Source organism: Nyctibius grandis, chromosome 14 (assembly GCF_013368605.1).
Source record: "Nyctibius grandis isolate bNycGra1 chromosome 14, bNycGra1.pri, whole genome shotgun sequence".
Classification (NCBI taxonomy): domain Eukaryota; kingdom Metazoa; phylum Chordata; class Aves; order Nyctibiiformes; family Nyctibiidae; genus Nyctibius; species Nyctibius grandis.
This window is the reverse complement of record NC_090671.1, coordinates 7749903-7777237: the sequence shown is the minus strand read 5'-3', so window position 1 is coordinate 7777237 and position 27335 is coordinate 7749903. Positions and strand designations below refer to the sequence as shown.

Here is a 27335-nt window from a genome sequence, read left to right as displayed (position 1 = left end):
TTGTTGGCAAAGCCTCACTTATTAGGTGTACGTGTAATATGTATGTGCACCCGTGTGATATTAGGTTCTGTGTACACCTACTTGTTTTTCCATTCCTAGATGTCTGTGTTTGTAATGAGAAATATTAGGAAAATAGTACTAGCAGCTGTCAGCAGGCTCTTGATAGGAAGGTTATTATGCATTAACTTTAAAGAGTTGGGAATGTATAATTCATGGCTATTTGGTGGATTTTGCAAATTTCCCAGTTGTGTACAGTTGCTAATCTGTATAACATGAGGGAAAACAAATCTTGGAAACACTGTCATTAAGGTTTGTGGCAGTCAAGAAACTGCAGTTTTAATGCAACTTCTCTGTTTGATGTGTAAGAGAAAATCCTAGTCCTATACTAAAAACACTAAACTGTCTGGGCTTCTTATAAATATTAATTTACCAAATGCACAAAAGTCTGTGACGTTTCCATCAGTAGAAAGGATTTGCTATAATTTTACTTGCTTGTATCATATCATATTGAAGTGAATCACTATACGTTGGCTTTTGTAGTTCTATATTTCATAAATTTTATTTTAATATGCCATGTCTTTATCAACACACTAATGTAGTTGAGGAAACAGGTGCATCTAGCTTGCCAAAGTTAGTTCAGCCATCGTTTCCTCGATAAATGATTTACATCACTGTTAGCATGTAATGACTTGAGCAAGATTTTATAGGCTGTTGTACATTTTCAGTCCTGACATTTTAAAAAGCCACAGTTGTTATCTATGACATGTCTGTGTACTGATGCATGGGCTCTTTACCGCTTTTGTAATATTTACGTAAAATTTATTGGCAGTAACTGCTGTTACCCAGAGCATCTATTTTGAAAGGTCTATGTATCTATCCATGTTGACTGAGCTCTTCAGAGGGGTTGTGTAACTTCCTGGGCATTTTGCCACTGCTTCTGTCCGAACTTTGTCTGCATTTGTATCGGCTGGTTTAGTTAATGGTTGCTTGCTTGATGTTAACATGCTGATTTACATTATAATTAAGAATGAGTAGGAGTTTATAAGGGAGCTCAAAGCTCATAAGTAACACAGAAATAATGCTATTTTAAATAAATTTCTAAAGATAATTGAGTGTAAATATTAGAATAACAAGCAGCTTGTAGTCCGCCTCTTTTGATGGAAAGCCTTATAATGAGCGTACAGTGTTGCTGTTGTTAAGTGTGTTGTGTGGTAGCTGTGTTTGTATCACATCTTTAAGTGGAGAGACCTCACTTCCCATGACTGTTTCATATGTTTTGATGCAAGATGTGACAGAGTATATACCCATATACTGAGTTGTATAATGTAGATACTTCATGTTTGCTATCTGGTATCTTATATAAAAGCAGAACTATGTTATCAGTCAGAATATCCTACGTTTCTCCATGAAATAAAATAGCAGTTTAGCAAATAGGGATATAAGGTGAAGGAAGAAGGAGCTTAGGGAAAATAAATTCCTTCTCCTCACCTCCTTGTTTCTTGGTTAAGAAAAGTAAATCACAGCAGATACAAAATACAGCTCAAAGAATACTATTGAGCTCTGCCTATACTTCTGGTGATTTATCTGTGACAAAGCCCCTGCCAAGGAAAACGCTCAGTTGGAGGGTATGAACTTCTTGCAATCAATACGGACAAACACGGACAGAGAAATTTAATGTGGGACCAAGTGAGCTCTCTTCCACTGGTCTCTTTTCCATTGGTGTAACTCTTGTTGATTGAGTGCTGTCTGTGATACATGGCTGTAAGTGAGAGAAACATTAGTCCATTAGGGCTGATTTGCGGTTTTAAGTGTGCGATGAGGGCTGTAGCTATGAATTTGCAGGTAATTTTTCTGTTACCAAATAAATTACATCATCCAAATTTTTTATTAGTTATTTTACTGCCAGAAACACCAGAGAGAAGCTCATTTGAGTGACAGAAGGAGCCAAAGTACAGGCTTTCCATTCATGCCCTTGGCAAGATTTTGCAATACGTGCCTATAGTAGTATTGCAGCTGAATTGAAAAGCAGTCTGCTTGTCTATCCACACCATTTTATTGTCTCTCTTAGTTATTTTGGACTTTACTACTTGTCTCACACTTGGCAGTTTTAATTGCACCTATTTCTATGCACAGGTGAGGAATCCGCTCAGTGCCACAGAATGCAGTTCATTAGTGGTGGTGTGTAACGCTGTCTCCACGTCACCGAGAAGCAGGCTAGCGCAGTGTGAACCAAAGGCCAAGCAAGTCCACTGAATTCAGTGGATTCACCCAGGCTTTACATGCTCGAGACTGCTTCTCACACAACTGACTGCGCAGGAATCATTTTCAAGAACTGGGTGCATGTTCAGAAGCTTGCTGAGTAAGGGACCAAGAAAGTACGATGAGTGGATTGCCAGCACAGTCCAGGCTTAGCAGATGATGCAAAATAAGACATTAGGAAAAACGAAGGGTAGGGCAGATTGCTGTAGTACTTTCCATCACGCTGTGTGTGTAAAAATACTGATCTGTCACTGCTGCATACACTTGCCATGGTGCAGCATCAAAATTTGTCCCTAAGCTTTCCTACAGTCCAATAAGCTACTCACATTCTCACCACATTAGAAAGAAGTTTTGATAACTAATTATGTTCACCGGAGTAGGAAAAGAACAAAGTGGTGGTTGGGATGCAGTTGTGGAACTTGCTGAATGGCAAGAAATTGTTTGCTGATAGATGCTTTCCTTGCACATGCATTTTGCAGTGTCAGTGTCTTGATGTTCTGTTAAGTTCCTTATTCTGAAAATATTTATCTTAATTAGTTATTATAGCTAGAGACTAATTGTCTAATTTCATTTTTTTAGTCGTTTGTTGGCAAGTGAACATAAAACCACTCAGAATCTCTAACACTGTAACTGGGGTAATTAGTTACAAGTGAGAAGGAACAAGCAATTTGAAAAGGCATTACAGGTTTTTCTCCACCTTTCTCATCTGAGAGCTGTAAGATACTTCATTAAAATCAGCAATAAAAGTATATCACTGGAATGAAGCAGCATTTTTGTAATGAAGTACAGGTGTTTTAATAAATGTCATGTGCTCCAAGCTGGTGGGTCCCCCCTACTCCTGCAGTACAGGTCACGTTATCACATGGACAGCAGCCAAGGGCTGAAAAAGGGACTTTGCAACGGGCCTCAGCAAGCTCCAGGCTTCCCAGGATTTGGGGCTCAAGCTCTCAGCTGGCATCAGCCGATATAAACCAACATTTGGTTTCCCAGTGTCAGTTAGACTGCACCCATGTGAAGATGATGAGAATGGCACGGTCTGTCGGCATGTGCTGATCCAGTTATTTGCCGTAACCTGGACAGCACAGTAGGGACTGGCACTCACAAGACGAGGTAGAATAGTGCCTGTCTTGCAAGAGGAGGTAGCCCAGTATTTTTTTCAGTAGTTTTTGTCTATTCCAGGTGACACTAAACATAAATCATTATTATTTCTGGCTTAAAAACTGAGAATATTTTAAAAAAATACATAAAATTAGCCTACTTATTCCTGGTGAATTTCAAAGGTGAATGTCTGCCTGCCCTAATTTCTCTTCTTGCCTGCTGATAGAAGAAAAAATGTCAAATGGGATGAGGTGTATTTGTGTAGCCACAACTGACATTTTTAGAGTCACTAGATGGTATTTAGACCTGCATGACTGAAAATGCTATGGTGTATGCTTATGAAGGAAATATTTTTGGATTTTCAATCTATGAATTAATGGGAAATTAAATATATATTGGATCAAATTTTAAGTTTGGAAATGTTTGATATATGCACGTATGGGTGGCACTGGGACAGAAATCAAGAGGATTGGAATAGCTAGTTAGCCAAAACAGCTCTTCCTATGGAGTTTACTTTCTATACTCCAGTTCTGTGGGATTTTCTTGAGGTCTCAGGTGGTGGTGGTGGAATAGATGTTGGAAGTAACACTTTTTTATGTATGAGCATGACTCACAAAAGGAAGGGGAACCAAGGGGAGATACAACTAATAAATTTCCACTGTATTATGTAAATGTTATCAATTATTTTTAAATACTGCCCTCTTCCTACTTCCTCTAGATGGAATAAAAATGTCTTTTTTGTTATGTTTCTCTGTTTCTCTGACAGAGTTATCATCGAACCAAGGGAGAATTTCTATCTTAAAGACACTACAAGAAAGGAACACTATAAAAGGTATTGTGTTTCTGCAGTTGCTCACCAAGTCTCTTGAGTATTTTGCTGCTTTCTTATTATGTATATTCTTAAATAATTGTCCTTTATTTTTTTAAATATCCTATCATAGGATTATAGAACGGTTTGGGTTGGAAGGTACCTTAAAGATCACCTAGTTCCAACCCCCCTGCCACGGGCAGGGACACCTTCCACTAGACCAGGTTGGTCAAAGCCCCATCAAACCTGGCCTTGAACACTGCCAGGGAGGGGGCACCCACAACTTCTCTGGGGAACCTGGGCCAGTGTCTCACCACCCTCTCAGAAATTCATTGGTTTGCATGCTATTGAAGGCCTGCTAAAATTTATTTTAAAGTAGTGGTAGAATGGTTGAGGGGCAGAAGGAATGAAATACCCATGAGAAATCTTAAAACTGTGGAACTAGGACAGGAACCTCTGTAATTCTACGCTGTGTTGAGAACTGAGGCACTGGCGAGGGTAAAATTCAAGTGCTAGCTGAGGAAAACAAGGGTGACAATTTTCTCTTATGTGACTTCACACCATCTCTGATCCATGTCTCCCTTCTCCTCCTACCATGGAAATCCTCATTTAGTTTCATTCTACCCATGACAGAGCCGGGAATGTCTCTTACTGAGTTCTTCCTACAGCCACATTTACAGCAGGTGGACTCTTAAGCATTCATCTCCTGTTCTGTTCCCAGCTTGTGCTTGTGCTTTCCTGAGGTTTTTCTGTACCTGAACAAGCCAGATTAAAGGCTGTGGTTATGTCTTGCATCTCGCCTCTTTCTGCAGTAAGGGTCATACTCTTAAGATGTGTTTTCCTCTCTTCATTCCCTCCCTGCCAACTATGTCTATGGCCAGTCCTCTGTAGCTTAGAGGATGACCACAAGCATTTTCAGCCGCTATGAATTCACCTCAGTACTTTGGTGTGTCTGTTTTAAATCTGGGGGCTTGGTGGTGAATAACGGGATTAAATATTAAAGTACTCTGCTGTTTGTTTTCCTGAAACATTACTCCCTTCTGTGTACTGCTTTATTTTTCTCAGTGTAGGTGGATTATAGTTTTAGCCAAGCATTCTTCTAAAATAATCCTCTGAATAACAACTATCATGTTACTGATTTTTATAACATTCTTTCCATTTTCATTTGATTATTTTTAGATTAAACATTGTTCCTTTTATATATGTCAAAACTGAAAGTGTATATAGCCCATTTAAAGTTTCAAAGCTGTTTGTAGGAAAGATTCTCAACAGAGTCTACATTGTATTTACTGTCTGAATTGTTTGCTACTTACCTCTGTTACTTAATGAAAAGGGTTAAAAGTGTTTATTTTAGCTGGAATACATTCCTATTTATACAGTGCAGGATTTTCATTTTGATATAATAGAGGGAATTTGTTTTAAACATTCAAAGTGGCTAGACAGTTAAAGCAAATTACTATTTTTCCCACTCAGCATAGTTATCAGCAGAATGGTTATTAAAAAGGGATGTTTGAACAGAAAGTTGGTTCTTGGAGCAGATCTTCAGTGATCTGGAAGAAATATTTCTGCTTCCAAATAACTGTAATTAGGCACTAGTGATAAGTACATTCCTGGAAAGAAGAAATATTATTGATGGGTGAAATAAGCTACAAAAAGCATTAAGATTTAGTCAAAGATACCAAAGTAGGGATAGCCTTGGAATGGATGAGGTGAGTGCCTAACTATAGCTATCTGGAAGAAAATGATCTGTCCAAAAGAAAATTGATAGTGACCCCCTAAATCCAATACTTTCCCCAATTCCTACTGATTTTCAGATCAAGGTCCAGCTCAGCACAGAAGACGTAGTTTAAATGTGGTAGTTGACCAGTTGAAATGGAGGCTTATGACAAGGTCAAATTCAGGACAAATTTACAGGCAGGAAAAGGAGGAGAGCCTGGAGGATCAGCATGGGTTGTGGTGATCTCTGCCACCCTTTCAGCTGCACACAGAGCAGAAGGGAGGCACCGTCTCCCTGTGCCCTGCTGGCAGCCGTAGGGTTGCTGACTGATGGCAAGCTGCTTGCCCGTGTCTTTGGTGCTGCTAATGGAAGAAACTTGCACAAAAATTTCCCTAACTGATCTAAGAAGCAGTCAAATTATTCTAGCTGAAGTGTTCCTAAAAGAGAGATTCAGCCTGAAGGAAAGCTCTACCAGGGAAAACTTCAGTCCAAATGTTTAAATTTTGATAGAGCATCAAGCCAATGAATAAAAGCTGTTATAGTAAAGATACGAATCTTAGTTGTGAAAATTGCTATTTGCAGGGATGTAATAAAAATAATTTTTGATAAATGCGTGAATGTAACACTTTGCAGACTAAGCACAGCATTTCTGCTTCATGCAAGTGAAGATCTAAATGAGTAAAGAACACTTGAGTCTGGACTAATCGATGGGGTTACTATGGCGTCTTGATTTACCCAATGATATGAACGAGACATGTCCTGAACATTATTCTCTGAAGGCTATTTTGTCTGTCAGTGTAACCCCGAAGAAACCAATATGCTTGGCTAATAGAACAGAAAATGCTTCTGAGTGATAAAGATTTCTACTTTGAAGATTCAGCAATGTCTTGCACCTGAAAGCAGATGAAGTTAAATTGGCAGTCCTTGTGACATTGCTTCTGCCCCTCAAACAGGCAGCAACGCTCTCGAGCAGGATGGTTTTGCAATGTGTAACAAAGACTGTTCTGTTGGCAACGTTAGAGAGATGTTACGTGCCAAAATCCATCATATGAAATGATGAGTCTCTCAGAGACTGTCATTAAAATGTATCTGTTTTTCCTGCCTTTATAAGTTTATGCATGAACTGGATGATTATTCAAGACATCAGATGAGCTAAATACTTTTATTTTGCTCAGATATTATTTATTAGTTCTCAAACGCATGTTTGCCTTGTAACGCTAGAAAGCTGTGGTGTTAATCAGCACAAACTTGGATTGCATCCTAACCTTAGAAGGGTGAAATGAACTTGGATTGCATTTTCAATTTACAGATGCCGAAACAGTGAAGGGTCTATCGCTGCCATCTTTGCATCTGCACATACATTGCAGAAAGCAGATCTATAGTTTTACTTAGTGCCTGAGGCTTCCAGATTTAGCTTGGTGAAAAAAATACTTGATTTAGAATGAGACAGATGTTACTGGAGAGAATTAGAGCTAGTGGGCCTCATTCTGTTTCTTCTCTCTTTTGATATTACTTTAATCTCTTCATTGATACTGTTCCTGGTTTAAAGCAATGTAAGGTCGAAATCTGGTTGTTTTTAATGAGAGAGGGTGAAATATGGGAGAGTAATGCAGTAGGATTGGTTGGTAAGCAGATAATAAAATTCATTTGATTTAGTAGCTTCAAGAATTAAACATAAATATTGACATTCTTTTTCTTTCCTGTTTATGGTAATGTTTTCAGTTCCCTGGGTGAGCAATAGAGCAGCCACACAACCCACTAGATATGACTGAGAGTTAAACAAGACACACGTTTAGCAAAACAGGAGGGTTTTTTATTTTGCTTTTTCTCCTGAAAGCAGTAAAAAAACCACAGGGAAGATGCTTGCTCTGAACACTTCAGAACGGTGATTTTTTTTTCCTAGCAATGCCAGTTCGTTTATTGGCGTAAAATGCTATGGGAGATACTAAGCATTTGATTCAGATGGATTAAAAGATCTGTTTCCTTTTGATGCATTTATTTTCATTAATCTTAAAAGTAGTAATTGGAAATGCCCTCATAAACCCTGAGACTGGAGCCCTATAATTAAAAAACATTCATTATTACCCAGGAATGTAGCTATGCAGTTTTATTAGCCTTTCTTCTACTGTAATCTACGGATCTCATTTAGCTGCATGCAGCCCTCTTCTTCTGAAACGTAAAAGGAAGGAAATCTCTCAATAGCCTGAAATCAAATTATCTCTCTGTGTCAATCTACATGTAAAACACTCAAGCCCACTCCTTTAAAGGAAAATAGTTTTACTGATCAGCAAAGCTAGACTGTGTGCTCTGGATACAAGAATTATTGTTTTTTGGTCCGCAGAGTACTATTCATAGCATCAATTCACTCCTCATGGTTGGGATAAGTCATTTGACACATCTGTTGCCGAGCTTAAACACTCACTGTTCTGTGGGGTCACAGTTGGATTTTTTCCCTCTCCTTTCAAACTGTGTAGGGAAATGATAATTTTCTAACTAATGGCAGTTAGTTTAAATGCACTATCTACTGCCACCGTTATTGTCCGTTATTGTAGCATTTGGAATAGATGAAGCAGGCTGTTGGTCTGCCTAACTGCATAGCTGACCTGATCTTTGTTGCTTGCCGTTTTGTTATTTATTTTATCTGTTAGAAGATAGCACAATAATATCTTTTATGAAAGGATGATTATGACCATCTGCAGGATTTTCCAGCCTTGCTGGAATATTTCAGTTGTTCCATTTTGCCAATGAGAAACTGGTCTGGCTATGGAAATTGCTGCCTACCCACTGACTCTCTTGCTCCTGCATTTTGTGAAGTGGAGATTTAATGCTTGTAAATATATGGCTGTTCTAAGCTATAGTTCCCCGCATACAGACCGTTTCAGACTGCATTCCTGTCTGTAGCTTTTCTCTTGAAATAGAAGCCCTTTTACCAAAACTCAAAACATCTTGAAGTCAAGAAAAATGAGGATACTTGTATATTGGTTAGTGAAATCTTTTAAGTATTCTGTGGAAGTAATTGCATAAGGTTATAACAGTTTGTTCATGTGATTGGCTTATTTATGGCCAAATTGGATTGTATATTAATGAAGCCAGGCTTTAAAATACTAGGAGAAGAACTAGGGAGTAAAGTTATGAACTATGCTGCTTTTTGGTCTTTATCTTTTTCTCTTTCTCATTGAAATAGCCCTGTTCTAAGAATAGATGTATTGATTTTTGGTGGCTCTGCTTGCAAGGCAGCCTCTACAGTAAGGAGGTAAGTACAGTAAGGTTGAAAATGAGATCAGACTCAGCCCATCCATACAACCCTATGCAGACAGCAATGCATTGATAGTTAATTTAATGCTTGATGCTATCTAACATTCACATATGCTGCACTGCTTGAGGGGTTTTTTTCTAGCTTCTTGGAAGACAATATTCTTGTAAGGTGGTTATAGTGGAATTTTCTACTCGATAGAAGTTTGCACAGATTGTCTGTTTCTGCTGGCAGCGGAATCATGGTGGCTGAAGCGTCTGTTCATGTCAGTGAGAATCAGACCGGGGTCAGAGGAAGTGGTGGAGCTTGGTACATACAGCTGCTGCCAAAAGCAGCCATGAGCATACTTGGAAACCTGAATATACATGAATCAGAAAGGGACCACAGAATGCAATCCATTTTTAAGTAGAACTCCTTATTGATTTCAGTGGGGGAGACCTTTGAAAAATCAATGACGTGTTCTAGGGTGTTAAAGTTAGCCTGTGAGCTAATCAAGCTGGTAGCAATCATGTTTGGAGAGTTCCAAGGCAGAAGAAAAGGTGTCAGAGGTTTGAGAAGCAGCAAATTTACTATTCATATTCCAAAAGAGATAGCAAAGTATGAACTTGTTCATTCTAGCTTTAAGTTCCAAGTTGCATTTTATTTCTATAGAAAAACATATGAAGAAAAATATAAAAGTTTCTGGGGATATGTAAACATAGGCCTGTTCATTATTACAGTATTAAGCAAATGGAATTGCTGAAATCTTCAAAATATTCTGAATTTTTCCATGAGATTTGTGCACACCATTCAGCTCAGCTGGTGACTTCAGACTTGGCTTCTTGATATGGGGAGGAGGGGAGTGCTGTCTCTCAAATGCTACCCAACTAAAGCAGATAAATAGAAATTAAGTTGTGCAAAACAGTGATTCTCTTTATGTAGGGAATGAAATATTAATGATGCTAATATTTTCATGGCCGAGTTGACAGAATTAACACTGAGAACAATAGCAAGGGATTTTAACTGTCACATTCAAATTCAGCAGATGTGTACTGAAGTCAGAATTCAGCCAGCTCTACACTGTTCAGTCTTTTGATATTTGCAAGATTTAAAAAAAAACTATTCTGCCTAGACACTCGTGAAAATATATGAGGAGTGTTTGTTTACACAGAGACTGTACAGTGCACAGTGTGAATTTATAGACTATCACATACCCCATTAAACCTTACTGTGGACACTTAGTAGGTGTGAGGTAATGTGATGCCACTTTGCTGTGCTGTTTTATGCTTAATTAACACAAACACTGATCTTTGAAGGCAGTGTGGCATAACGAGTGCTCTGTGACAGAAGACTTCAGCTTACTCAGTGTAGACGGGTTCTTAGGTCCTGGAGAGCAAGAGCTCTGCTTCAGAAAGGTGCTGTTATGCTGTTCTGGTCTATAAATGATAAATTTCAAGGAGAAATGGAAATTTTTTACATTGGATAAAACTAATCATAGGCTAAAACATTTACTTTAAAAATTGCCCTTGTAAAAATATTTCAGTTTGAAGTTTAATGCATTACTGAATTATTTATGCTATTATAGGTATGCAGTTGTTATAAAGGTGTTCTGTATTGCTCTAATTTATTTTCCTTTCCATTTGGGAGTACAGTATAGCAACTGAAATGTATCTTATTAGGGAAACAGTGCTACAGCATAATTAAAGCTATGTAGGCACACTGTATCACCAAGCCCTGAAAACACTGCATGCAATTTTGGAAGGAAAATCTGAAAAATTCCTAGTAGCAAACTGCTGAAGTGAGGAATCTTTACTGAAGGGAAGGTGTAGAAAGACAACTGGTGTCATTTAAACATGCACTGATTAATCCATGAGAGAGATTGTATGAGATATAAGAAAATTCTGGATTCTTTTTTACTGAGAACTGTATCTTTTGTGAGTTAATACAATATGATTTCAGTGCTTTTAATTAAGAGGTTAATTTAAGTATTAATTTTTAAATGGACAGGGAACCATTATGGTAAGATTGGAGATGCCATGGCACCACTGACCAGAGCCAAGTCTGTAGCGAGTGAAGTGCTGGAACTGTACTGCACGTACAAAGGTGTGTGTGTGTCTGGATTCTTTTGTTGGTGTTGCCAAACCCAGACTGTAGTATGATATTCTGCAAGTTTATTTGCAGAATTTATTTATTTCCACAAAATGATTCCTGCTGGATGATAGGATTAAATTTCCTGCTGATGTAAAACCTCAAATACTACCCATTGACATTTTTTCTGCAATAATAGAACTGGTGAGCTGCAGTGTTCATTGCTATGTCCTTAACATCTGAAGTTCCTTCTCAAGGAGTTTTCCTGTTAGCATTTCCTCTGCCCTTGTTCCTCCCCTAGTTTAAGCCTTGTTTCACAGACTGCTTCTGTCCAAAGGAACAAAAAAAAAACACTGACCAGCTTTTTTGTTTGTTTGTTTCTTTTGACACCAACACAGTATGTCTGTCTGTGCCTATGAGAGAACTATATTGAAACAGCTTTCTCTGTGAATTCCTCATTGCTATTCATTGGTGGAGGTTGTCACGTAAGGGTCAAATTGGAACTCAGTCAACCAGAGCTGCAACGAGAGGAGCAAGACTCAAGACGGATTTTGCCACAAGTTCTGAGAAGCACTTTATTTGGAATTTGTTATGTGTAACATATATATATATATATATAAAAATAAATATATATATATAAAATTTTACCTTCCAAAGTGTTGCTCTTTTTTCTGTAGAAACTGAATTATGCTTCATTTATTCCCTCTGGTTATTTACTCGAGAATTAGTCTTTCTCTCACTCTGCCCCCTGACTTTCATATTTGTGCGTATCTTTGCACGGTTTTGTTATATCTAGTAAGTTCTGAGCATAGAAATTACTTCTGTTAGTTTAAGAAAAACGAGGGTTTTGGCGTGATGGTTCCATGCCCTTTGAGATTGGATCCATGCAAAGAAAGGATCATATTTCTGGTAATTTGGCTGAAGCGCAAGAAATTGTGTTTATGCTGGCTTCAGGAAGGCAGACAGTACCTGGTCAAGCATATAATCTGCTGGGGCAAAATTACTCTCTAAAAATGTTCTAAAACATTTGAACCAGCAAAGTGAGTTTGTACTGGCTCTGCATTTGATGCCATGTGGTTCCAGCATTTTTGATGTGGTAGTAGCTTAAAACTGGATATACTGCTTCACAGAACCATGCCTTTGCGAAATCGATCCTGTTCTGTACATTCTCCAGCAAAAACAGGCACTAAATTTGCAGTTGCTGACCCAGAGAAGTTTTGGTGCTAAACGTTTTAAGACAAAACAGATCAGAGATTTACAGGGCTACACAGATGACCTAATATCCCAAAACCTACTTTCACTTGGCTTTCGTACAGGATTACATTATAGACAGGCAGAACAAAGCAGCTGTAAGCTATGGTACAGTGTGCATCTTCTAGAAAGGAATGTACCCCCTCTAACAGGTATCTATGAAATGATCTTGAGCCATGGGGGGGCTCATACATCAAACATGGGGCCTAAAGTTGCGTGCCTAAATAATTATTCTCATTTCTGAGAGTGTCATGTTAGGTTTCTGTGTTTTAAAATGTTTGGCTACAATATCCAGTTTTGTAGCATTCAAAATCCTTATTCCAGTCCAGAGTTTTCCCTGATTTAGGACATTACAGTAAGTCTCACAGGAACATGCAAGTATTGATCACTGATAATAAATCAGATTAACCAGGGTGGGTTTTTTCCTTAGGAGTCTCAGGATTGGCTTCTCTGAATATTGTTTCTTTTTCCTTCAAGTTAGGAGGAAAACAGTAAAATAATTTATACAACATAGTGAGGTGAACCTGAGAGATGACTGTGTACAGAAAAGGCTGTAATACCTTATTAACTAACTCTCTCTTCTCTTTCCTCTCTCTTGTAGCTAGTTCTGCTTGAGGCTGCTCTCCTGCTTTGTCTATACTTCCCTAGTCCTAGTGGGTGATGCCACAGCAGCTCTAACATTCAGACCTCAGTAGTCCACTTGGTGTGTATCGCTTGGTTTTCTCTGCATGCTTTACTATATTGCATGGGGGCTAATAGTCATTTTATGCTACTCATCTCTCGTGACACTTCAGGGTGAAAATATGCTTCAGTTCCATAAATTATTTAAGCCCCACTTTTGCTTTTATTCTGATGGTTTTCTTCTCTGTAGAAGCACATAGCTACTGCTCCCATGCATGCTCACAGGCCTTCATGTTTGCTGCTACAGCTGCTGATTTGCTGTATGTACAAGCTTCTTGTTGCTCATCATAGTACCATCTCTTGTCAGCAGGACCTAGTGGAGTTGGGCTGGGAGAAAGCAATAGTGGGACAGCTATGCTCAGTATTCAGACTATTGGACCCCAAAAATCTCCTGTGTGCCCCGAGAGCCACCTCCCCTCCCATTGAGAGAAGCCTCTGCAATGTTCTGTAGCTGACTGGTGGACACAGCTTTATTCAAATACAGCTCGCTCAAGTACCTGATTGCCTTAGGCAGGCAGAATACTTCAGAAAATGCAGGGGATTTGAGGTTCTCCAGGACTGTTAGGATTTAGGTGCCCAAATCTCACACAACTTGACCCTCCTTAATCTCAAGGGCTTTTTAAATAAACTCTTGACTATCAGCTCCATCCTATATTAGCAAAATTAGTGTGCAGAGTTAACTCACTTTTTTTGCAGAGTACTGAGTGACCCTAGGCGTGTCAATGCTTGCAAGAGCCTTGAAACTTGGGCATGAACTGGGGTATTAGTGCATAGGACACCCTTTTTGGGGGGTGATTTTCGTCCCTATTGAGCACTTAAGCTGTATTGACTTATAGTCAATACAGGAGGCCATTTGGTGCATTAATTCTTCATATGAACAGTCAGAATAAACAGATCCTCTTACTTTGCTCTAACTCTAATGCAACACTAATATATTTAGTCACGTAGGCAGGAGAGAGATTTGCTGCTGTCAGCGTAGCTTTTGACACTCTGTAGGCAAGTGTTTGCTGTGTTTAGAAGTGCAGCCTAAGGAATAATTTTACCTGCCTGCTATAGGTCTCATATTTTCATTTATTTATACCCTTTTTCAATGCACCTTAATTTATTTACAAATGGTAGCAAATTGCAAGTGGCAGCCTGAGTAACTAACTCATGAGTCAGTACTTTTATTTTTCTGCTCTAGTCTAGACTGCTGATAATGTAAATTGTTGAAACCCTGGGTAAATAATTGGAAGTGCAATCAACAGCAAGCAAGTATTTATCTGCTAATAAAACATTTGAAATGCAGAAGTCTGCCCTTGTCCAACAGTTCTTAAAAGGCAGTCACTGGTCCTGCTGCTGTTTCTGCATAGCAATTAGGATTTTTATGGTCACTAATTGTACATCTGATAATTTATACAGTTTATTTTCTGCCCGTGCTTTTCCTTGCAGAGAGAAAAGAAGCACAATATTTATGGTTGTAGGGAGGCTAATGTTATATTTTCTGCATGGAGAGCTCTGTAGCTCTCTAGGGATTTGTACCATTTATAGAACCCAAATTTTGTAGGTTCTCTCATGTGTGGCATCAAAGGCTTATAGCTCATTAAGGATTTTCTGAATGGGATTTTTGTCACATTCTCAGAATGTGACTTGAAATTTATATACCAGCTCAGTCGTCAACTGTGACTTTTATTATTAAAGCTGTTACTGCTTCAGAATCTGTATTAGATGAGGTGCTTCTCGATTTTTCATGCTGCTATTGATAATGCTTTTCCTTAGAAACTTGCATTATATATCCTAAAGGGAACCTGTTTTTTTTTAAATTTAGTTACTGTAGTTTACATCTTGTCATCTTCTTCCTCCTTCCCTACTTGATTCACTGTTTGAAATTAGTCCATAGAAGTATCCAGCCTCTTGGGCCCCCAAAAGATAACGGCTATGTCATATCATAGTTGCATGTGAGAAAGAGCTGGTTTAGCTGCAGACAGTGAATTGCCTGGAAGATGGGCCCCTGCGGGGGAGCGACTGAGGAAACCTGAGTTCCTGCTCTGCAGCACCTCTAAGGAGCCTGTCTCCATTCATTAATCCCTGGCCCATCAGGACTCTTCTTTTTTTTTTTCTTGGGCTTGGAGCATCCCCTCATCTGAGGTGTATTTGGATCAGTGTGTCAGTCAGGCTGTTCCTCTGCTGTAGCGTAAGGACAGTGATAATTAGAAACCAGGTAGCTGTCTTTAAGAATATGTAGCTAGAAATGTCCCCCACCCCAGCCCCCATGTATGTTGTTCCCAAAATATGACTAGCGCCTGGCTCTGTGAAGTCCCACTTCTTTCACACTCCCTCTAAGGAGTCTGTGAGCATGTCTGCACTACTGGGAGGAAAGACAACAAACAGAGCTGTCTCCATCTGCGCAAAGCAGGGAAGCACAAAAGCAGAAACATGCAAGTTGGCTGCACACGAGCCAGCTTAGGTCCAGAAAGTCTGGCTGTGTTTCTGTGTAGCTGTGCCAGGGCTAAATCATGCTGAGATGTAGCAGGTGAGTAACGCAGTCCTGTCCTGCGTTATACAGACTTCCCCTGAGTCACGCTGTCCTTTTAGATGGTTGTGAATCTCCTTTGCAGAAACCAAAGTACCCTCTGAAGGTTTTATACGCTTTTAATAATCTAGCAAAACCAGGTTCAGAGTGGAAGGTCTCCGAAGTTGACAGCTTGGTCTACATTTGACTAGTTTGTGACATCTGGCAAAGCCTTTGGTGGTTTTTGGTTTTCTTTCAGAATCTCTGTAGAAGTTAAATCAATGCATAAATGAGACAAGTCACTTCTGCTTACTGGTCTGAAAATATGAAAGGCTCAAATCGTGGTTATATATAAACATTATGAGATTAATACATGGTAATCCTTATACTGTTTCCAATGTGATTTCATATCACCTTGATTCCTTTCAAAAGCAACTCCCTAGGAGTTAACAACGAATCACAGAGCTACTGGCAGGTTATTTCCCATGAAATCACGATCTGTGTCATTGGTTTGGGGTCTGTTCCTTCTGCCCCAGTGCCTTTTGGGTTTGTTGGGTGATTTCAACCAAGTACAACAAAAGGGAGACCTTGGGCCTACTTATGAGTTTCCAACAAACTGTGTGAAAAAATGCAGATTAATATCTAATAATATCCCTCTTTTGGGAACATAACAGTATATGACCATGTTATCATTAGCCACCAAGGAATCAGCACAGGAGAGAGACCTGATAAATGTAACAGTCATGGGAAAAGCATCAGTCAAGAGCGTGCAACATCTAAAGGCACTGAACGATGAAATGCAAAGCTTCAGGAAACCAGGGTTTGGTACTGCCAATGCTCATAGAAATCCTTGTTGATAGATGGAAAACAAAAGAATCTCTGGCAGCAGGAAGTGTCACTCCCAATTTGCACATCAAGGGACAATTTCTAGGGACTTAACTCTTAGTGCAGAATATGAACTGTTCTTGAATTACAGGAGCTGGAGAAAATTTTGCCTCTGGGCTCATCTCAGAGGTGCTGTAAGTAGTTTAGTAGTGAATGGTAGTAGACTAGTTACTTGCTCAGCTTTAGTGAAAGGGTTCTGTTAAGCCACCATTTAAGCTTATATTAAGTTGCTGTTTTTTTACTCTTATGAAAACATTTAAAGTTATGTTCACATTATAGATCTGTGGAATCAGTGGGGAGTTTTGCTGCACACACCACACACATGGAGACAGGGTTTTAAATGGAATACTTTATAACCCTACTAGAGAAGACATAAGGCAGAAGATACATGCCGTCTAGCTGGTTTCTGAGTTCTTTTTCCTGCATTGAGACAAACAGTCCTGGGTGTTTTCCATGGAAGATGTTTGATTTTGGCTTTTTCATTTGCATTATTAGCAAACAGCTGCATGAAGGACTATTTCATTGGCTACCATGCTGAAATCATCAAGCACATTTCAACTGCAATTGCACTATCTGCATTTAAAAATATTTTCCGTATTACAGTGTACTCCTGTAGTTTAAAAATGAAAACTATTTTCAGCTACTGTCTGCTCAATTTGGGGGGGTTCCATTCACTTGGAAAAAATGGACACAACTGTTTTCTTGTACCATGAAGTTAATGTTAAACTTCTCACTTCTGCTGTTAAAGACAAAAATTCCAGGTGTCTATAGTGAGAAAGGTTGTGTTCCTCATCCCCTCTAAAGCCATATCTTTTTTATCAATTCTTTTAAGTACATTATTATTTGCACAGTGAAATTAGCTTTGCAAGAGGGATGAAAACCCCTGTCAGAGCAATTTTAGCAAAAAGATCAAAGGAATTAAATGTAAATTCTCTCCAAGGTGAGCAGGTGGGGTTTTTTCTTTTTTGAACAGGGAAGCCTTGGATTAATTACTTTTAATTTAAAATAAAACCAGTGGATGGAAAGGAAGTCTTTTCAAAGAGCAGTGCAGTTTGCTTCTTAGAGTGAACAGTATTTTAGTAGGGTGACTAACAATGTGCATTTTTATTCTTAACCTCTGACCTGTGCCCTCCCCACCCTTTTACCTAACCCTTTCCATTTGCCCTGGTCAGTTAACAGGCAGGAGCATTTGAAAACAATCATGGATGACTATGATATCAGGTCTGCTGCCAGCATTTTAGCATCTGTTAAGGAGCAAGAAGCTCGTTTCGAGCGGCTTACCCGTGCACTTGAGGAAGAGCGGCGCAATGTCTCCTTGCAACTTGAGCGTGCCAATCAGCCAGCAGACCGAATGAGCATTTGCAACATTGGCAATGGTCAGCCACTGGCAACCGCCTGGCAGCAGCTTGTACTGCAGGTAACAGCCTGCTCATTTTACCTGTTGCTAGAGTTCACCTGTACCAGAATTTCCCATTCCAGAAAGTGAGGTGCATCTTGTTTGTCATCAGCATTTCATACTGTAGCTTGTCTTCCGATACCCCAGAGCTGGTATGCTTCATCAATTAATTTGGTAGCTCAGACTTCAGAGCCTTGGCTTAGAAGTTGCTCTTACTTCCTCTTAGCTCATGGGATACTTTTAAAAATTTATGCATCCTTGAGTATTAAACCCTAAAAAGAGATCTTCACACCCTCCTCTAAATCTATGCACTTGCTTAAGTATGGTGATGTGCTGGTGATTGAAAAAGAAGGCTGAATCAGAATCTCCATAGCAAACAAAATTTCCATTAGAAATAGTTGGACTTTGAATAGAGGGAACAGCATGAAAAGCAGGGATTTCCCTCCTGTGAAGTTGTATTGTTTGTCTAGGGAAGACTTCATAATTTGTTTCTCATGTTTATTGAATTGATAGACTTTATTTTAATGATGCCTTAATGTGGTAGCCTTAGATTTCCAAATATTGTTTTGCTTGATATGTGTTCTTTAACTGTTTAAATGTGCAATGATAAACTACTTACATCTCTCAATTACTTAAGCTTGCAAATCACTCTGACGTACAAGGTAAGTCATGCAGAAGCAATACTACCATTTGTGAAGGTCTGTTTCCTAAGAAAACATTGTTCAATTCAGAGAGAAACTCCAGGCTATGGGGATTCTAAAAGTTGTTTCCCAATTATACCAGACTGTTTTACAATTATACTTGCATTGAGCTGTATTCAGACAGACTTTACATTATATTATGCTGGCACAGCTTTTCTATTAACAGCTGCCGTGTTTCTGTACGTGTAGGTGTTTGAATATGGGACTTCATGTGGAAGGAGCAGCCTGCACTGGTTAGGCTAAAAGTACAGCAGTAGCTGGTAGGAGCTGTAGGTTGCTATCCTCTTGACTAGCAGCTGGGCTGGGAGAGGGGAGATGTGCTAACATTTTTTTAGTAGAAGAAGGTCAAGTTCACCTTCACTTCTTCTGAATGACTTTGTGCAAAGTGCCTGATTAATAGCTCCAGAATGAAACTCCTTATCCACAAAACTGATGAAGCATGAGTTTTCTGAAGTGTTATGGCTTAAGCTTTAACCACTTCCAAGAAAACTTAATAAAAGACTTTAAGTTACTGGGATCTATGTGACTCTTATGGACAAACAACCCCTGTAAGTGACCCCAGACTGAATCTGTGTATGCTCAGCTCATTGCCATGGGGGGAAGGGAGAGGGGGAGCTTTAGTTCATAAATAATTAGTATTGAGGTTTTTACAGTAGCTTGTCTATGAAATAAAATGCTTGATTAGCTAAATATGCAGTTAAGAATTAATGTAAGGTTATTTGTGTGAATTTTCATTAAATGTACTGAGGGCCAAATTCCTCCCTGACTTACTAGAATTAATTAAATAGTGTTTAAATGAAGGATGAAACCTCAGTCTTATGCAGAATATATAATGATTTCATCTTTACTATTATATATTGCATTTCATTGTTAAGAGTACACAAAGCAAAAGGCCCCCTATGCTCTGCTGTCTGTAAGGATTGCTCGCACACTATAGGGAAATGCAGCTGTCCCTGAAGCTGTGTTTCAGTGAGGACTGGCTAATTTCTGCTTATCACCCTATCCAACCTTTTGTTGTAAGTAATATTACAAAATAACTCCAGTAGTAGCTTTTCCATTTGGAAGTTGCATAGGTGATTATATGTAATCTAGTTATTCTGAGTAGAATCTGGGCAAAAAATGAGGGTTAACTCCATTTTATGAGAATGCCAAATAATCTCTAATCATCTTCACAACCAGGCATCAGTTTTCCATGTTGTTTGGTTGTCAAAGTGGAATCTGTCAAAGGGATTTGTTAGGGAAGTGTGTGTAGTCAGGGCTTTGTTAACAGAGTCTCTCTCATTACTTTTTTGTAATATATGCTCCCAAACTTATTCCCTTCTTAGAAAAGAAAATTAAGATGTGCAACATTATACATGCGTTACTTCAGATTTTGAAGTGGTCAAATAAAGCGCTCTTCCAGACTAAGAATGCTCTGGACAAAAGGTCATTAGTTACTTCCTGAAAACCTTTGCATTACGCTGAAAAATGCAGCATTTAATGAAATTTTAATCATAGAGCTATTATCTGGTTAATAAAAATCTCCTAAAAATCCTTCCAGTTTTTAAGGATGTTCCTGACTCTGGTCCTTACTCTGGCTTTGAGTGGTGGGAGCCACATGGCTGGCCATTGCTGTTTGTTTCTGAAAGTTAAAATCTGGTTGTATTAAAAAGAGCAGAGCTGTCTGTTAACGTGTATTTGTGTTTGCTTCCCTACGTTTTGCAGTAAAGAAGGTAAAAAATAATTTTTTTGGTTGTTATAGTATCCTAAGCTGTGGGAGTCTTGGCAGTCTCTGCCTTTTTATCAGTTTACCAATGCAGGCATAGTCCAGTAAGCTTCGAAGTCACTGGTGAGTAGCACCTATCATGTGTCTTCTACATGTTAAAGCATCTGGTTGATAATGTCTTTTACAAGCTTGATAGATCTTGTTACTCTTCGTGTGTGAGGTATTTAGTGTAATCTACCTGGTTCTATTTCATTTCTTTTGAAATCAGCCTTCTGCTGCTCTTCACAGTGGGAACTAAAGTTGGACAGGGAGAAGATGTGAAAGTGCACGTGTAGGGTATGTGTTGTAGCGGGCTGAATGCACAAAGCTGCAATATTATCACTGGATAGCTAACAATTCAGAGCATAACTTTTTAATAATAAAGAATATTCCTCTTTTTTTTTAAACTTTTATTAAAACATCAGACATGTGAAACTTATTAAACACAAGGCTATATCCTGAGTTGGTTTAAATTGGCATGGCTCCATGGGTTTCAGAGAGGCTCTGTCAAGTCTGATCAGCTGGGGAGCTGAACAGCAATGTTTGCATTCAGAGATTGTTTCCCCATTGGTACACATTGACAACTTCCATTCCTGTTAATGTTTCATAACCAAAACAAAGCACAGCAATCAATAAACCTCTGCTAGCAACAAATACACTGTAACAATACTTTGACTTCAATGATCTTGCAGTGACGTATAGGGATTTGAGAGGGGTTCCCATTATAAAAAAGGTAGGTGGTATCCCCCTTCTTACAGGTAGGAAAGCTGTGGGAGTTGCAGATCTCACATGGTATTAATAACAGAAATCAGCCCCTTGCATGCTGGTGCAGAGTCTTACTTTCAGATTGACTCTTACGCCTGTAAGAAGTAATATAAGTTGATCTGAGAAGTCTTTGCATAGACAAAGTCATCCAATAATTAAAAATATATTTCATTTGACTGTTATTTCCATTCTTTTAGGTTCCCTGTGGTGGGCTTGTTGGGGAGTTATGTTTGGTTTTTTAGATATATCATCTGGTACATTTGGCTAAAGAGGTACTGGAATAGATTAAATCCAAAATGGAGATTGTGTGTGTGTGCATATATGTTAGTGTAATATAGATATAGCTATTCCCACGTGCTTTTTACAAAGCCTGTTATTAAAAAAGCCTACCAGCATAAATTCACTCTGGTGTACATTTTTTAATTAGAATGATATTTTTGTTTAAAACCTAGCGCTATTAAATTGGTAGCCCTGTTGCAGGTTTTATACAATTCTGCTGTGCTTTATGGAATACTTCTTACACATCAAACGGTGGTTCCCATAAGAAGGAAGCTCCGTTACGGTCCTGATGCCACAGAATTGGCAAAGGCTGCCGATGCCTAAATGGTGACTGAGCAATGGCTGTAGGGTTTGTTCACGCTTTCTAGAGGTCTGTCAGTTAACAACATGTGCCAAGAGACCTATGACTGCAGCTCTTAAGTTAAATCAGTTTGGGTGACTAGTTTCTTCCCCTAAAAGGAATGATGAAATAGCTTCTTTTGTTTTCAAAAGCAAAATACAAGTTTTGGATCACGTTTTGACTGTAAACTTCAATCCAGCCAGCTTCACTGATACATTTTTGACTCAGCATTAGGCCAGCAGCTTCAAAGGTTTCATCCTGTCAATCTGTTGTGCTTTTTCACACCATGTAGGAATCAGGCTTGCTGAGATTCTTAATGGTAAAGTGTGCAGGTGCGTTGTATGGGCTGAAATTTCTAATAATCAAACCATGCTGAATCAGGTGTGATACCAATGAATATAGCTTAATATCTCATATTTATGTGGTTACACACCTAGTAATATACATTATTATACAAGCTTCTCACTTGTCACTTGTAAAGCCAGCCCTGTGTGTGATTGTGGAATTGCGGTGGTTAACATGGCATGAATATGGTGTTGGAGGCAGAACTAAACTGGTTTGAACCTTTTGTAAGACTGTGCACAATAATTTGGTCCCTTAGACGTGACTGAGACAGACTTCTCTGAAATAGGGCTTGTGATTATGCCATTTATAAAGGCTTATTAACAATTCCCTGAAGCCTGCTCTACATTCATTTTTTACTAGCTTAACTATTTCACTACAGATTTGGATTTTTTTTTTTTTTCTGTTGCTCTTTAAACTGAAAGAATATAATTAGTATAATGCCAGGTATGGTAAGTATATCTTATGTAAATCCTGTTAGTGGGTTGTTCTCCTTTATACATGGCCATCCTGAAAGTGGTGGAGTTACAGCAATGCAAAAGCTGTTGCTTCTGAACTAAGGAAATACAGGCAATAATAAATTGTTTAAATACAAACCAGGAAAAAAGAACTTAAATAATTTAAGTGATGAGGTTTTTGAGTCAGTCTTTTTTTATCGCTACCATGATTATTCATTTGTTAAGAGGTATGGCCATAAACACAGGCTCAAAATTCTCTATCATATTTAATTAGTGTCCTACCTCTATAACTGGTAAGACCTTTTTTCATATGTTTCTCCAGGTCTGACATATGTTTGACTATGCTTTTTCATACATTCATATATAGTTTTGGTGCAGACATTCCCTAACTTCGTGTTTAACCAAGGTATTAACAAAATAGAGTAGAAAGAAAGACAGAGAGGTAAGTGGGAATGAAGAAGCTTAAAAGAAATCACATACTTTTTTTTTTTTTTCTGTTAACACTCTTGCCAGAAAAGACCCACAAACACCTTCCCAACAAATAGTACCCCAGCAGGCCATCTTGAAATGTCAGTAATCAACCAAGTTAATAAAATCTGTTTTTTTCTTCACTTTGCAAATGTGATTATAGCTGTTCAAGGAAAATCAGCTTATGGAAAAAAGCTACAGAATATTTTCATAGTTGCAGTTTGGATAATTTGTTTTTCAACTTAAGTTCCAGAGAAATAACACCTGCTTTAAAACTAAAATACCACATTTTCCTTTTTTTTTTTAAGGCAGGTGTTTTATAGCCACAATTAAGCACCAATATTCTTCAGTCTTTATGTTAACCTGAGGTACCTGTCTGCCAAAAATGACATTTTGTGAATTGAAGGTCAGTTTCAAGTAAAAGGTGAACTCTAAAGCACATCAGAACACATGGCGAGAATTTAAAAAAATACAAGAAGATTAGCTCAAATTGGTTTTCTAAGAAAATACCATCAAGTTAACCTTTCTGAGTTACAGTTTGGGCAACAATAACTCTTCTGTCTGGTTTTTGTTACTTTTGTTTAAGATTCTCTGCTCCACACTGACATAGTGCAGGCTGTTAGAGCAGAGAGACTGTTTCCAGTGCTTTGATAGTAAGAACACGGGTGCGTTAATATTGTATGTATGTTTGAACATATGGAGAGAAGAAGCAAAAATGGGTTCTGAGCTGCAGTGAGTCATCAGCTTACCTTTTTTGCTCCTCTCCATCTCATACAGAATGCAGTTCCGTCTTTGCTCAGTGTGTAAAGGTTTATGTCATTAGTTCTAGTTTGTAATGCCTCGGCTTCCTTTGTTATATATAACAATATCTGTGTCATATATAACATATCTGTGTGTTATATGTAACATGTCTGTGCTCAGATTAAGGGACCAACAGCATGGAAAATTACTTTTTTTTTTTTTTTTTTTCCTCCCTTACAGGTAAGGTCAGGTACAGACAACAATGTTGTAGGCTCATGACAGCTCCTGGGTGTTACAGTACTATTGGGTGTTACAGTACTATTTCCTGTTACAATGCCAAATACCCAGAAAAAAACTCGTCGGTAGTTAACTCTTGTACGTTCTACTTCTGCTAGTACTGAGCAGATTCCAAAACGTTGAAAGAATTTGTAGGGATAGTCCTAATTCCTTTATAAAACCAGCTGAAACCATAGAATGTATGTTCTGATTCAGGGGTACAGAATGGTTCGGTGTCAGGTCACACCATGCCTGTTCTCCAGCCAGCTGCTGGTGCCCCTGCTCCCAGCTCCCCTCTCTCTCTCATTCAGCTCTTGTGTTCTTTTGGCCTACACATCCCTGTGCAGCTACACACGCACTAGCCATGCCATCAGCCAGATCCTGTAAATTCAGTACGTATGAGCAGTCTTACTGAATTTCTAGGAACGACCTGGGTCAGGTTTCAGCTTCTGCATATGTGCAGCTATTCAAAGGTTCCCAGGGGGGAAGGAGGGGGGTAGACTTGGGAATATGATTCCCATGGGAGAATGAATTCTTCAATCAGAATTCAGTGTGAGCTGAGAGATATTTGCAGTACGTATGAATCCCAGCACAGTTAGGAACTGGACCAGAAGCTGTTACTCAGCTGCTTTTCAGGGCGATGTGTTCCCTGTGCACGAGGTATGATCCCCTCCCTGGCTCTGCTGTGTTGGAGATGACAACAGTTGAGTTTAGCTTGGAGGTTGGAGCTTTTGCCGCCTCTTTTATGGACATTGTCCCATCTCTGTGAAAGCATCAACTCCTGGTTTACAGTGAGAGAGTCAAGATCTTTTGCTGAAAGCTCAGCAACAGTGGAAACTGGAAGCAAGGAACTGATGTTTCTCGGGGCCAAAGTACTGCAGATTGCTTAAGACAGTGTTGCTGAGCCAGCCTGCACCTTACAGAAGTTCAGCCAGAGCAGCAGCTCTGGGATTACTGCAGGTGTTTTAGATGGAGACTTTCCAAAGTGACAGTATGGCACATTGCACCACTGTGAGCTCGAGGAGCTCCTGCTGTTTGCCTTTCCGCTGGGATTTCCCAAATTCCAGCAGAAATCGTAGAACCTGCTCCCTGTATCGCAGGAGGAATGCGATAGCACGAGGCTAACAAAAACAGTTTGTGCATCATGGTATTTATCGTATGAGAGCTTCTGAAAGATGGACTCAAAGTAGTATTCTTGCGAAAATTTACATTCCCTGGTTCTTCTATTTCTTGTGATAGCTTCTCCCCTATGATAATTATTCAGTCTTCATTTAAGGCCTTAGATACTACAAACATGGACACAAAAGTGAATGGGAATATTAGCATCAATTTCAGCAACAACTAAGATTTGACCAACTGCATCAGAAGCTGTGAAGTGCTTTCGAGAAGGGATTTACTTGATAAGCAAACCACCTAAACGCCTCTAGAGTTATTTGGGGCTCAAATCCACTGGCATGCAGCAGAATCCACTCAAAATCTGATGCATTATCTGAGAACAGTTTGTATAAAACATTGTCAGCAAATCTAGTTTAAAAAGTAGATCCCAAAGGATTCATTAAAAAATTAAAAAAGGGAACCCAGCAACTGAGAAACTGACCCTCTGTCCTATAAGAATTATTTTCTTTCCAATACAATGACTTTTTTTTCAAAATTTAATTACATACCATTTTATAGTTTTACATGTGCAAGTTGAAAATACATGTTTTAGCTCAAAGATGCGTGCCTTTGCAGAAATCTCACTTTTTTTTCTCTCTATCATCAACAGTGCCTCACTTTCATGTCTCACACTTCATCTCTTAAGTATGTGCCCTGCAACTTTATATGGTAACTGCTAAATTCCAAAGTGCCATCTAATGTTTGTCAGCAGGACAGCAACTGGTTTATGCTAATGATTATAATAGTGCAAAGCAATGACCACTTTAGCCTAAGCATCTCACAAATATTTTTGCAGTTTCATTTGCTTTGGAAAGTCTCAATTTCTTTTGTTTTGTGTGAATTTTTATTGAATGAGGTTTTGGAAGCAACTGAAAGGCAATGATTTTCTTATTTTGTTTGCCAAGATGTGTGAAAGAATAATATTCCACAACTGTTACCTTTCTGGCCTGGAACTGTGCCAGCTTTAAATTAAAATTATTTAATTTGAATGACAAATTCAGTTTCATAATAATTTTCCATGATTTTACATTGCTTTATTAATAGAACTACGTTTTCTTGTAGAAGTACATATAAGAGAAACACATTAAAAATAAATTCTGCTTGCTGTGTGTACCTTATTATGTAAATGGGCATCTAGGTTGTTCTTTGCATGATGTCTCTGAGTGTTGCAAGATCAGTAACTATAACTGCAAGAAATTATTAAAAATGTCTTAAAACAGCAACATTCAAATGTAAACATTAAAATATTAGAGTAATATCAGGTTTAACAGGTTTTTTTTAAAAAACAACTTTCTAGTCACATTTACCACATTTGCTTCTTGATAATTAACATGAAAACATCTTACATTTTAAAGCTGTGATTTATTTTTCATGTTCTGCTGCTTGTTTATTTCTCAGCTCAGACAGCAGAACATGATTAATTGTGTTGGCTTTTTAAGATTTTTATTTCTCCTACATTTTAGTTCCCAAGCATACTACTGTACTAGTTCAGCTGGGATGTTCAGAGAGAAAGATTTTAAACCCTCACAAAACCTTTTTTCCACTATATCTCTCAATTTTATGAAAATGTTTTGTTACTAATACAGGCCTTGATCCGTACGCGTACAAGCGAGGCAGACCTTTATCCCTACAAGGCATCGCACGGGAGCTGGTCGGTCTTTGTAAGCCTCTACCCTTGCAGATCCACATGTAGCACCAAGAATGTTTTGCAGAAACTTTAAAACCAACAAGCAAACAGTCAATTTCCTCTTCCCCTGAGCCCTCTGAGCTTTGGACCTGAAAGGTTCAACCTGGCTTTTAAAACCAAAAATTTTCTACAATTCCATTTCATCTGCCTCCAGTATCTATAAGCTCTTGTGAACTAATGCTGAAAGAGCCCAAAATGAATGTTGGGTTATGACGACACTGATAAATTACTGAGCCTTTTGCTAGTTTAGGCATCTTGTTAACGGTTCAAATGATGCTCTTGCTTGCTTTGTCACAAATGTGGAGTAATTCACTGAAGTCATCTGTGTGACTGAGAACAGAATGGCCAAAGATGGCCATGGGCAGCCTGAGGCTGCGTGCCAACTATAATTAAAGACCTTGATTTAAATAAATGTCAGAGTTTACTCTTGACAGATACATTTTTTTTTTTTTTTAAAAAAAAAACAAACCCAA

General features: G+C 38.6%; 1 protein-coding gene across 5 annotated transcripts in view; it reads left to right on the top strand.

Moving 5' to 3' along the window:
• ARVCF (ARVCF delta catenin family member) overlaps positions 1-27335 on the top strand; it is a 272468-nt gene that overhangs the window by 89534 nt on the left and 155599 nt on the right. For 4 of the 5 annotated variants that reach the window (XM_068412186.1, XM_068412188.1, XM_068412183.1 and 1 more), the window contains one exon: positions 4124-4189. Coding sequence is in view for 1 of the 5 variants with exons in the window: in XM_068412181.1 (XP_068268282.1) it covers positions 17712-17927 (216 nt within the window). In the remaining 4 variants the exon portion in view is untranslated. Of the gene's footprint in view, positions 1-4123; positions 4190-17711; positions 17928-27335 lie in introns of those variants that run through there. The other variant, XM_068412181.1, reaches the window with a different exon arrangement.